Raw genomic sequence first — 12250 nt, 5'->3', positions numbered from 1 at the left:
TTTTCTGGTGTTTATTCATCACCACTACTGAATAAAACACTCAAGTTACATGATCTATGGTATGGGTACCAAGAAAAATATTATGAGTAGTATCAATTTTGTAGATTATAGCTATTATGCAATTTTTCTATCTATGCCTAAAATATGCTATTTACTTTTGTCAAATACAAAATAAATTATTTTCCTGGAGCAGGGTAATGATAAATAGACATACATATCTATACTATTTGAAAAGATAACATCAAAAGGTATTTATGAATTCTATTAGGAAAGAAAATAAATTCTAATGCTTATATTTCTTCCATCTTTTGGCCTAAGTAGTGAATTTTTATGCACCTAAAGACATACTCAAACATGTTTTAAGCTTTCAAATGGAAAAAACAAAGAAGCTATCAACATCTTTTATGAGATGATTCAAAAGCAATGTTTTTTTCTTGTTCCAGGTACAGGCAAAATATCCCTCAAACTGGATATAAAAGAGAAAGCTATAAATATTGCATCAATGAAGTAAAAAAAATGAGTCATAAGGAAAAGCCACGATGATCATTAAATAGTCATACATCAAAAAGGTAGCATAAAACTTGTAATTTTGTGACATGATATTATACTCAGTTTTAAATGCTGCTTTTATGCAGGAAAATTTCCAAGTGTTGGTATATTTACAGGTGGATACTAGATCAGGAGAAGAAGAAAAGAATAAAGTCTTTTCATTTCCCAACGAAGTACTAGTAACCACACATACAAATTCAAATGGTGTCATGGCACAGCATTTGATGGACACATCAAATCTGCCTGTTGAAATTAGTGTTAATTTTTCTACAGCAGTGGATTTCATTGGTTCAAACTGTTTGATAATTCTTCTTTAAAAAAAACAACCAAAAAACAATTCTTTTATGAGCCAGCTCACGTCTGTAATCCTAGGTACTCAGGAGTCTGAGATCTGAGGATTATGGCTAAAAACCAGTCTGGGCAGAAAAAGTTTGTGAGATTCTTATCTCCAATAAACTCAGAAAAGGCTAGAAGTGGCACTGTGGCTCAAGTGGTAGAGTTCTATCCTTGAGCACAAAGAGGCTCAGGGACAGGGCCCAGGCCCAGAGTTCAAGCCCCAGGGCAAAACAAACATTTTCTATTACATTACAGAAGATGAATAAATGGCAATATATTTACTAGAGAAATGCTGTATTTCTATACTACCTATACTTTGATTTGTCTATATTAGTTTATTAGCAAGACTATGAATATTTATCAAACTAAATTATTTCCATACAATTACCCCAAATTACTTTTAAAAAGCATTAAACTAACAATGTAAATTATTTATTGTTCCAATTTGTTGACAAAATTATTCAAGATCAAAATCATTCTGTCAGGCTGGGGATGTGGTTCAATGGTAGAGCATTCCCAACACTGGGAGGAGAGTGGCTATATTGTCAGACACTAATTAAATTCAATTCTATTCCAAATATTTTAAATAGATGTCTTTGTAACAAACTATACTTAAAAGAAACTATGCTAGACTATATATGAAAACATGTACATACAGTTATGACTTAGAATCTAACCAGAACTAAATTTCAAACACTGTCCCCTCTACATTGAGGAAAATATGAAATTACTCACCTTGCAGTATTATTTATTTTTCATCTGACCACTGAGCCAGGTGAAATGCTCCCAACTTATAAAAGGGACAACTCTAATTATGAGAGGATAATGTTCTCAGTACTTCAAGTGGATTACAAAGACAAAAATTAGGAAAATTAAAATATTTAAAAGAACAGAGGATAATACATGATAAGAGCTTCAATAAGCAGACTAGAAATTACATTTCCTAAGTAAGAACTCTGATTTCATCCTTAACAGGTGGATGAAATGAAGGCATTAAGGGGACAAAAGCACATGCAATTAATACATGTGAATGCAATTAAAATCTTTTTCTTCTGAAGTATTATAATTGGATTTTCCTTCACCTATCTAGAACTTTTCAATCAGGAAAGGAAAATTCCAATGGCCAATTAGGCTTTTTGACTCAGAAACAAATTAGGAGGTAACTTGGGATCCAGGAGAGAAAAATAACTATTGTGGTGAACATGCATGATTTCTTCAACTGGAAAAAACAAAAAACCTTCTTTTGCCATATGCTGTCTCCATGTTCCCATGTACAAAACTAGTAAAAATTACTAAAAATTCTACTCTATGTCTTTATAAAGTATTGTCTTTTTATATCTTAGTACTACTTGAGGAATGATCAAGCAGTGGCAAAAAAAGAGCTAATTTATAGAATCCAATGTTTCTTAAAATCAAGTTAATAAATGAGAGATTTCATCTTGATGTCAAGTAAAAAAACAAAAGAAATATCCTATTTCCACTAAGTGTGAAGAATCAGAGAGACAAGACTGCAGAACTATTATCAAAGACTCCATACCAGTCACTAACCTTTAAATATATTTTAACTACAGATGTACCCAGAATCCTTAGGGAACTAAGGATATCCAAATGATAATGCCCTCCTAGCATTTTTTCTGAAGTTTTTTTTTTTTTTAAAGAACTGGAATCTTTCTTTTAGCAAAAGATAAAAAAAAATTACATAGGATGCCAATTTCTTTTTCACATTAGCTGCCAAGAAGCTTAGATTCAATGAATGCTTATATATAGTTAAGTATGGTACCCCTGATTCTTAAAAGATTTATTTCTGCCTTCCTTTATAAGGTTTCCCATTCCTACACTCTCACTGTACACATCTTGGGGACATTAATGTAGATATACATTAATTCACAGACACTTTAGTAACAAGGATGATGATATTGGTTTTGCGCAGTAGTTGATAATCTGTCATCTATTTTTACATATAAATACTATTCATTCCATGTAACAAACCCATGGTAACAGAGGAAAACTAAACTATGAAAGACTAATGGACAACTCAGTAAGTGAAAAAATTGGAAATCATACCTACTGACTGTCTTCCAGGAGCATATTATAATTTTACACATTTCTAATTATGTTAAAAATAGCTGCAGTTAATACTCTCATGATCTACTGATTTTTTATTCTGGTCAAAGCCTGCATATTTAATATGTACTCTGTAACTGCCCTCAAATTATATACCTCTGTTCATTTTATTTTCTCTGTCACATTAAAAGCTGGTTTTTGTGGATAAACTTTTTTTTTTTTTAATGGTACTAGAGTTTCAACTCCTTGCTTCACACTGGTTAGGCAAGCTCTCCATCACAGCTGAGATGTGTCTTAGCCAGCTTTGCTTTAGTCATTTTTGAACAGGGTCTCGTGTTTTTGCTCAACCTGCCTAGACCCTACACCTCCCACTTAGCAGGGATCCCAGGTACATTATCTTCACGTCCATCTTTATTGGTTGAGATGGGGGTCTGATTAACTTTTTGTCTGGGGCTGGTTGGTCTCAACCCCTATTTCTCTCTATCTCCACGTCCTATGTTTACATGTTTACATGCTAAGTTTACATGCATGAGCTCAGTCTTGAACTATTTTTTAAATAGATTCCTGTATGTAGGATTATGAGAGCAGTATCAATTTCAATGTATATAGACAGGGCATCTTTATACACTGAAATCCTAAGAAAATACTCACGTGATAATAGTCATAATGATTACATCGCAAAGTAGCAGTAAGTTGTTTATTCTTATAAATAAGATGTGTTTTGATAAACTCAGTCATAAGACAAAATAGATTAATCAAACCTGAAAAATCTTTTCTTCTTCTTACTAATGGGCTAATTGGTTTTATTCCAAAAGTAAATACAAGAACAAAAACAAACAAACAAAAAAACCCAGCCTAGAGAGCCCTTTAACGGCAGTATCAAACAACCTAATTTATGTCACTGAAATAAACATTTCCCTGCTGAAAATAAGTGCTGTAAATATATTTTGATTACTTAAAGCAATTTCAAAGCATGCTTTTACTGTATTAGTACAAGCTTATCTAATATTATAAAACATTGTATTACTATTATTTTTCAGTCTTTGTAGTTAGAACTATGGGTTCTTCTTTTTTATACAAAGATAATGTAGCATCATAATAATCAGTAATATGCAAATAGGAATATATGTATATTGCAGAACCCTTTCTGTTTATATTTGAAGTAAATTAAATACACAATATTTACTTCACAAGTATTTACTCCATAAACATTGGCTTTGGCAAGCCTGATTACTAAATTATTTTGAAAATTCACTTGGTGAGCAAGAATATAATTGTTTTTTCATATCATGAGAGACGTGTATCTTATAAATTTCTTCAACATGCCCATCTTTCCAATAATAGGAAATAAAAATAAGCTTTAGTTTATTTTTGCAGAGGCATATTTAGTCAATTTAAAAATATACCCAGTTCATTTATGTAATAACTTTGCTATTTGTATAAAAGATAAATACCTGATATGAACTAGTAATATCCACAATCTCAGGTCACAACTATTTCCCTTGGCTTTGTAAGTATAGGATTGTAATATAACACAAAGGTTTCAAAACTCTAGGGCCTTTTAAGTAGATAGGAAATTTAAAAAGTGTGTATAAGCAAAACCCCTGATAAAAGGGGAAATGTAATGAAGATGGCCAGATAAGGAGAGAACAAATCCTTTCTTTTAAACATGTCTTTTACTGTAAAAACCCTGTATAGAGGGGTTACAGTTACTACTGTTACATGAGCAAGGTAAGGAGTACATTTCCTATCAAGCATTGCTGCTTTCTCCTGTGTTTTTCCCCTACCTTCCCTTCCACCTCCACAACTACATTCACCACCACCCCCCAAATTGTAAAGTTCATTTTCAACAGTGTTGTAAGTTTCATTGTTACAATGGGTCAACCTGTATCCCTATTTAAGCATTTTGTTTTTTCCCTTCCTCTCCCCAAATTAGAGAAGTGTATATATAAAAGATGCAGGGCACCAATATCAAATACAGTTGAGGACAGGGGTTACACTGTGGGGAAAGACTTGGAAAAAATTATATTAAGTGAAGTAAGCCAGGCCCAAAGAAACCTAAGTCCCATGATTTCCCTTATTTGTAATAACTTTGAGAGAGATGTGCGACCTAGCAGGCTAAACCATGCGTTTCGGACACATAACACTCAATCTCTCTGTTTTAAAAGACATTCCTGCATATATTCCATCACATATACAGCTTTACTGATTCCCTTCTGCAATAAAATGCAATTTTTCTCTCTACTTTGATCTGAAAGATGTTAAACTTCTCATAAAAAGAGTTATTTTGGCAAAGTTAAAGGGCAAAAGAGTTTTAAAATGATGGCTCTTATCAAAAGTCTGGATGCTTACAAAGAGGAACCCATACATGCACTGTCTTAAGAGTCTGTTTGTAAAAGAAAATAGACCAGACCATTTGAAATGAAGAATGTACCCAGTGAGTGATTCTTTCATCTCCATATGCAAGAAGGAAACTAGGAGTCAAAAAGTTTATCAGCAACAAAGCCTTATTTTGTCCCATTTAATAGTTATGTCAGTCTGTTATTTGATGTTAGGATTATATAAGACCATTTCCTCTACATTAGGAAGAGCTCCTAAAATGGGAACTGCTGAGGCTGTTAAAACTGAAATCTGACCTACTTCTTTCCTGAAGATTTCCATGAATTTTATGGTATTTCTTTTAGTGAGAGAACTTTCCTTCTTTCAAGTAAACTGCTAGCCAAATATGCTTGAGAATTTCTATACCATGCATACAAATCTCTCCGTTTTTCTCCAGATGACTTGGGGTATTTCTATATCCATTATCTTTAATATCTATTGTAAGCCTACTCTCTCTTCCTGAATAAAACCACACTAAAATTATTCATTTGGAGTATATTAATAAAATATAAATCAACTGATTACTCAGAAAGGTTAAGTTGAATAAAACAGAAACATAAATTTAAAAATATATAATTTATCTGCAAGAAGGAAGCTCCTTGTATTTGAAGGCTATCATAGGTGGATTTCTATTCCTTAAACAATAAGCAGTTCTTGCTTGATCAACATCAAGGCCATTAAAAACATAATAGACAAAACTAGCTTGCAGCTATCTTAAAACTGTCAATTATCACAAAATAATGAGAAATGTATTTCAAGTAAATTCACAAGTAACCATACAGCACTACATTTATAGACTCCTACATCATTCTTGAAATTCAAACACAGGCTCTTTAGTTTTCTTATAATAATTCTGAAGCAATCACAGAAATTTAATTTAAAATAAAGGGTAAAAAAGCATGTAGTATAACAGATTATATGCACAAAACAGCATTACATAATGAACACATTTTTGTCCCATTACTTGTACTAATAAATTAGTTCTTACTTTTATTTATTCACTTCTAATACTGCCAATTTCATTTCCCTTACAATTTACAAGTATAAAAAATCTGACTTGTTTTCACTATGTCTAATTACCCATTTAAATATAATTTCCATTGAACTAAACGAGGAAAAAGCAGTTGCAAGTATCTGTAAATAAATGAAACAGAAAAATTTAATTTCATGGCCGCAAGTACAACCACAAAACTTTTCAGAAGATATAGAAAATAGAGAAGCTAAATGCTGTAATAACAGACAAAGTTACAAATTAACCACCTGGACATTTACTATCCTAACTTTAACATTTTTTAGTACATAGGAAAAAAATTACTCTGTACCCATGAGAATGATAGTTGTACTGACAAGAGCTCCCTGTTTTTATTCTACTTCGCCAATAGTAAAGACAAAAGTACTCAAATCAGAAAATATTCCCCATACTTAAATAACATGCAATACAAAAATAACTAAGCTGAGTAGGAAAGAGCATTACTTTTGGCACCCTTAAGTTCTAGTACCAAATACATAAAGAATAAAAACCAAAATCATCAACACTGCCCAAGCACGTACAGACCATCAACCTTTAAGTACTACTGTGCAGAGATCTTTGCACTATGTATTGCTAAAATTAACATAAAATACCCATTAAACATTTCAGTTTGAGACCTGTTATGACAAGCTATAGAATTTAATGAAGTCATAAATATGAAATGCAAAAGCCTATAAACACAAAGCACTGGCATTTTACAAATAAATTTGATGCTCTAAGATGAGCAGGTAGGAAAATACAAAGGCATTAAGGGGGATTGAAAACTTTTAGTTAAAATTAATGTTGTCCTATGTGTTACTAGTATCTTAAATTAGCCAATCATCAGTAGGGCACAAAACTAAAGGAAAGGAGAAGAAATGAGGCTTGCCACACCGCCACAGCTACAGAACTGTTGCAACTGATAGCTGCAGTTCATTCTCCTATTTCTTTCTTCTATCAGAATTACATTGGGTACTCTTACTTTCTACAAATAATTTTTTGAAGAGCTGCTTGACATAGGTCCACATATTTTCTTTTAAGAAATACAACTAAATGTCTAGGAGGTTTTCAAGGTGAATGATAAATACTGGACTCCAAAAAAAAGAAATCTAAGCAAAATCAGGATAAGTTTAATTGAATACACTCAAGCCCACAACAGTGGCTCACACCTATAATCCAAGCTACTTGTGGGGTGGGTGGGGGAGTGAAGATTGATTGAGAAGATTGTAATACGAATCTAGCCAAGGCAAAAGGTTCACAATACCCTCCCCTAACCCAATAGCTCCACAAGTGGCACATCCTAGGCCTGTCATGTCAGTTCTGTGGGAAACATAAATAGGAACACTATGGTTCAGAGTGGCCCAGGCAAAACAGTGAGACTCTACTGGAAAAAATTAAAATAAAGCAAAGGGGGCTGGGTATGTTGCTCAAGTTGTACAATGCCAGCCTAGCAAGCACAAGGCTCTGAGTTAAAACCATAACACTCCGCCCACCCAAAGAAAACTTAATATTGACACATAGAAAGAATAAGTAGAAATAGTAACATACTTTCAATAAACCCATATCCGCATGTTCCTGCTTTCTTTATCTAGCACAGTGTGCTACAGAAGGTGGTGAAAATGACAATGACATATGACAAAGAGAAATGGAGTCAACGCAAATGCAGTGGGCCAATCTAGCTTTTGAGAACACAGTGATTAAGTTCATATGAATTAGTTCTATTGTGGCAGCGAAGGAAAATGTATTTGGACAGAGGGAAACTTTTAAAACTGTCCATGCTCATTTTCATCCAGTAATGGTACTTCAATAAAACCTAAGTGAAAAAGACTCAAATATATATATATATATATATATATATATATATATATATATATATATATATATATTTATATATTTTGCTTGATTTAAAAGCCTCAAAATTTTGCAATTTACTTATTGTGACAGGAGGGAAAGACAAAATGCATTCCCTGTAACTTCTTTGTTGAGAATACGCAGTCCAAATTTCTATTGGGTCCATGAAATAAGAGTTGTATCATACTGGTCCAGGCTGAGTTCTTAGCCTAGCAAAGTCAGACCTAACAGCAAAGCAACGTTAATTGGGAAATCATAACCCTTTAGAAATTCTAAACACATCGCTGACAGGGCAACACTTACGGCTGTCGTAGCATATGTTCCCTAAGGCCCTGCCCGTTTGGAGCAGCACTTCCTGGTCTTTGCTATTTAGCAGCTGCACCAGTGGTGAAATCAATCCAGCGTCCACACAAGGAATTCGCATAAATTCTGAAAATAAGAGATATTAAAGTAAAAACCTAAGATTCACAATTTGTGTAATGCATCTCACTTCATAACACAGTACTGACTGTTAAAATGTTTAAAGTGGCTTAATATTTGAAGAGTATACACATACACACACATATATATTTGTTACTGTTGTTGTTTAAACACACCCCATTTATAACCCTACTACATCATGATAAAGGTACACAAAAATGAGTAGGGTCACCTTTTTCTTCGTTTTTTCCCCCTTCGGTTTTTTGTTTGCTTGTTTTTTGTCAGTCATGGGGCTTGAACTCTGGGCCTGGGCACTGTCCCTTAGCTCTTCAGCTCAAGGTTAGTGCTCTACCACTTGAGCCACAGCTCCACTTCCGGTTTTCTGGTGGTTAATTGTAGGTAAGAGTCTCATGGACTTTCCTGCCCAGACTGACTTTGAACCATGATCCTCAGATCTTAGCTTCTTTAGTAGCTACGATTACAGGTGTGAGCCACTGGCTCACTTTTTTCTTTACAGATAATCTCTTCTATAAACCGAAAGAATTTTTAATGAACTTTTATTACATCTAATTTATCACCAACCTCTTAAGTGTTACTGGATGTGCTTTAGAAGCAGTATGTAATGACGGCAATTTTCTTTATATGAGCCTGATAATTGAAGTAATACAGTTATAAAACAAGCCATCAAATTGCCTAGTCTTTACTATATGTGCTCTAAAAAGCAAAAATAGGAATTTCAAAAGCTAGTCCAGGGGCTGGGAAGGTGGCTCAGTGGTAGAGAGCTTGCCTTGCATGCATGAGGCCCTGGGTTCAATTCCTCAGCAGCACATAAGCAGGAAAAAAAAATGGCGCTGTGGCTCAAGTGGTAAAGCGCTAGCTTTAAGCTGAAGAGCTGAGGGACAGCGCCCAGGCCCAGAATTCAGGCCCCACAACCGGACCCCCAAAAAATCAAAAACAAAAAAAGCTAGTCCAGTGAGTCTTTATAAATAACAAGGTTTTTTTTTAAGTTAGTAAAACCTGATAGAATCACAAACTGCTTATCTTCATTCTTATTCTTTATTAAAATCCACTTTATGTTTCATGTGTATTAAAGCACCAAAGGTTAAGCTCTCTGTATTTGAAACTAATTTTTCCCTTATCTTTATAATACACAATTCTCTACTTAATAACTCCCAATAATATTCCCATAGTTGCTTATAAGAAATACATGCTCTTTTCTTAAAAACAAAACAAAACAGTGCTTCATGATGGACCAGTACAAAATTTAAGAGTAATTAAAGAGATGTAATTGGTAAATGTTCTTCAATCACCAATATTGGGGCTGTCACTTTGGACATCATAATCTATTAACAATATGTTCTGGTTAATACAGGTAATCAACAAAGAGCTAATCTTCAATGTATAATCAGTCCTAGTAAAATAACCTTTTCAAGAAAGTCTATGCTTAACCCTTTTACCCTTTTCATTAAAAAAAAAAAAATCACATAGCACTCTCGCCAGAGCTAGCTATCATCTCTGAAACAACTCTTTCATCTTTCTATCACAGAGGTACTCCCAAGTAAAGGATGTCACATTACTGAAACTTTCACTAACTAAAACCTCTAAGATTAAGAGGACTTCCTACTATTTTAAAGCTGAACTTTAAAGTTTATTGTTGATAGCTTTAAATTCAGGAGTCTAAGTAATATCCTATCACTTGTTAATAAATTATGTCCCCAAATTCATGATCACCTTTAGATAACACATCAATCTATGCAAGTACTTCAAATGCTAAATTAACTTTACCAACCCAAATTACTTCAAGACAGATGCTTTTTATCCTGCTCACCAAACTAAGCTTCCAACACTTGAGATTATTTCGTTGAGCACTGTTAAAAAATTTAGGGATGGTATGACTTTCAGATTTACTTTATGGAACCTATTATCATATTATTTCTTTATTTTGCAGCTGCTATTCTAGCAGTGAATACACTCAACCAGTTATTATTTTTCTTTGTTCCCATGTTCTGAATTCTAAAATATACAGTACCAATTTGATAGTGTGGGAAATTCTTAAAATAATGAAATTTCCTGTATAATTATAGGACAATTATGGTATCAGAAAACTGCTCTGATTTGTTTTTGCTTGCAAATATTAATCAAAGCTAGTAAAGTTCTCAAGTGTCAGTTAGTGTAAAGGCAAAACTGTCCGGCTTCAGATAAAGAGTATGCCCCTAAAATCATCTTTAAACTGAGGAGTAGTGGTAGTTGTCCTCAACGAATCTTAAAAACCATGCCTCAGATAGATATATGTAAAAAAATATGTAGTGTGTATGTCTTTTTCTGAATAATGTACAGCCGTCAATGTAGGAGTTCAATTTTGAGGTTTTAGTTAATAGGCATTGTTCTACCTTGATGGCAATAAAACTTAACACAACCTGCAATCCTACCTAGCACTGCTTTTCACCATGATTTTAATACAAGATTCACTATTGCTTGCTGATAATAATCAACTACTTCTTTCAAAATCAAGTGTTAATTCCTAAGCGTTTTTTTTGTACTTTTTTATTGTAAAAACACTGTACAGAGGGGTTACAGTTACATAAACAAGGTAATGAGTACATTTCCTATCGAGCATTGTTGCCTCCTCCTTTGTTTTTCCCCTACCATCCCTTACCCCCCTCTCTACAATTATCCCTGACCCCCGCCAAAGATGTAAAGTTCGTTTTCAACATAGTGTCTTGTACAAATTCCTAAGTTTTTTGTTTTTACTGTCACAACCTACTAAATCATACATTTATTTAAGTATAATCATACAATATGGGCTACAATTTAGACCACAAATAAAATTTTCTTTGTATAAAATGAGATTTGTATATTTTACATGTCTAGTTATCAAATACTTACAAACCAGATTTATGTATACTTTCCTTGCTTTCTTCTACCTTTATTAAACTATTCAAAGTTTATAATAAAAACAAAAACAACAAGCAGTAGACTTTAGAGTCTACCTTAATAAGTATTAACCTATATGCTATGCTATTATTCAGAGGTTGACCTCTCTCTAATAGCCTCTCTAGATTATGTCTTAGCTTTGTATAGTTTTCTTTCTTTCTTTTTGGTGGGGGGAGTCCGGTCGTGGAGCCTGAACTCTGGGCCTGGGCGCTGTCCCTCAGCTCTTCAGCTCAAGACTAGCGCTCTACCACTTGAGCCACAGCGCCACTTCTGGCTTTTTTCTTTTTGCTTATGTGATGCTGAGGAATTGAACCCAGGGCCTCAGGCATGCAAGGCAAGCGCTCTACCACTGAGCCCCCTTCCCGGCCCCATAGTTTTCTTTTGAAATACAAAGAAAACATGAGGCATCAAAAGGAGAGACTTGTATGCAGGTTATTGAGGCAATAGAAGACCATGCTTACAGACTGATGGATGCAGATTCCAACAATGAAGCATCAAACTATACTTTCAACTACCTGACAAATAAATGTTTCAGTTTTTTCTAGAGTTTCCATTTACTCAATGTTGCTTCTAGGTCACAAACTGTTTCACACTAAAATAAATGCTTACATGGAACAGAAGGCAAAAAATAAAATAATGTAAAAAGACACAACAAGAAAGTTCCACATTTCTAGTGGTGCCCTCCCCAAATCCCGTCTTATTATTACA

The 12250-nt window shown here is 33.8% G+C and overlaps 1 protein-coding gene across 4 annotated transcripts in view; it reads right to left on the bottom strand.

Moving 5' to 3' along the window:
• The window catches only part of Rap1gds1 (RAP1, GTP-GDP dissociation stimulator 1), a 97789-nt gene that overhangs the window by 44727 nt on the left and 40812 nt on the right, over window positions 1-12250 (bottom strand). For all 4 annotated transcript variants that reach the window (XM_013029781.1, XM_013029782.1, XM_013029783.1 and 1 more), the window contains one exon: window positions 8492-8617. In XM_013029781.1, coding sequence (XP_012885235.1) covers window positions 8492-8617 — 126 coding nt within the window. The remainder of the gene's footprint in view (window positions 1-8491; window positions 8618-12250) is intronic.

The sequence above is a fragment of the Dipodomys ordii genome, unplaced genomic scaffold (genome assembly GCF_000151885.1).
Source record: "Dipodomys ordii isolate 6190 unplaced genomic scaffold, Dord_2.0 Scaffold122, whole genome shotgun sequence".
In the NCBI taxonomy this organism is placed as follows: domain Eukaryota; kingdom Metazoa; phylum Chordata; class Mammalia; order Rodentia; family Heteromyidae; genus Dipodomys; species Dipodomys ordii.
The sequence above is the reverse complement of the archived record's forward strand: the minus strand, read 5'-3'. Positions and strand labels throughout refer to the sequence as shown.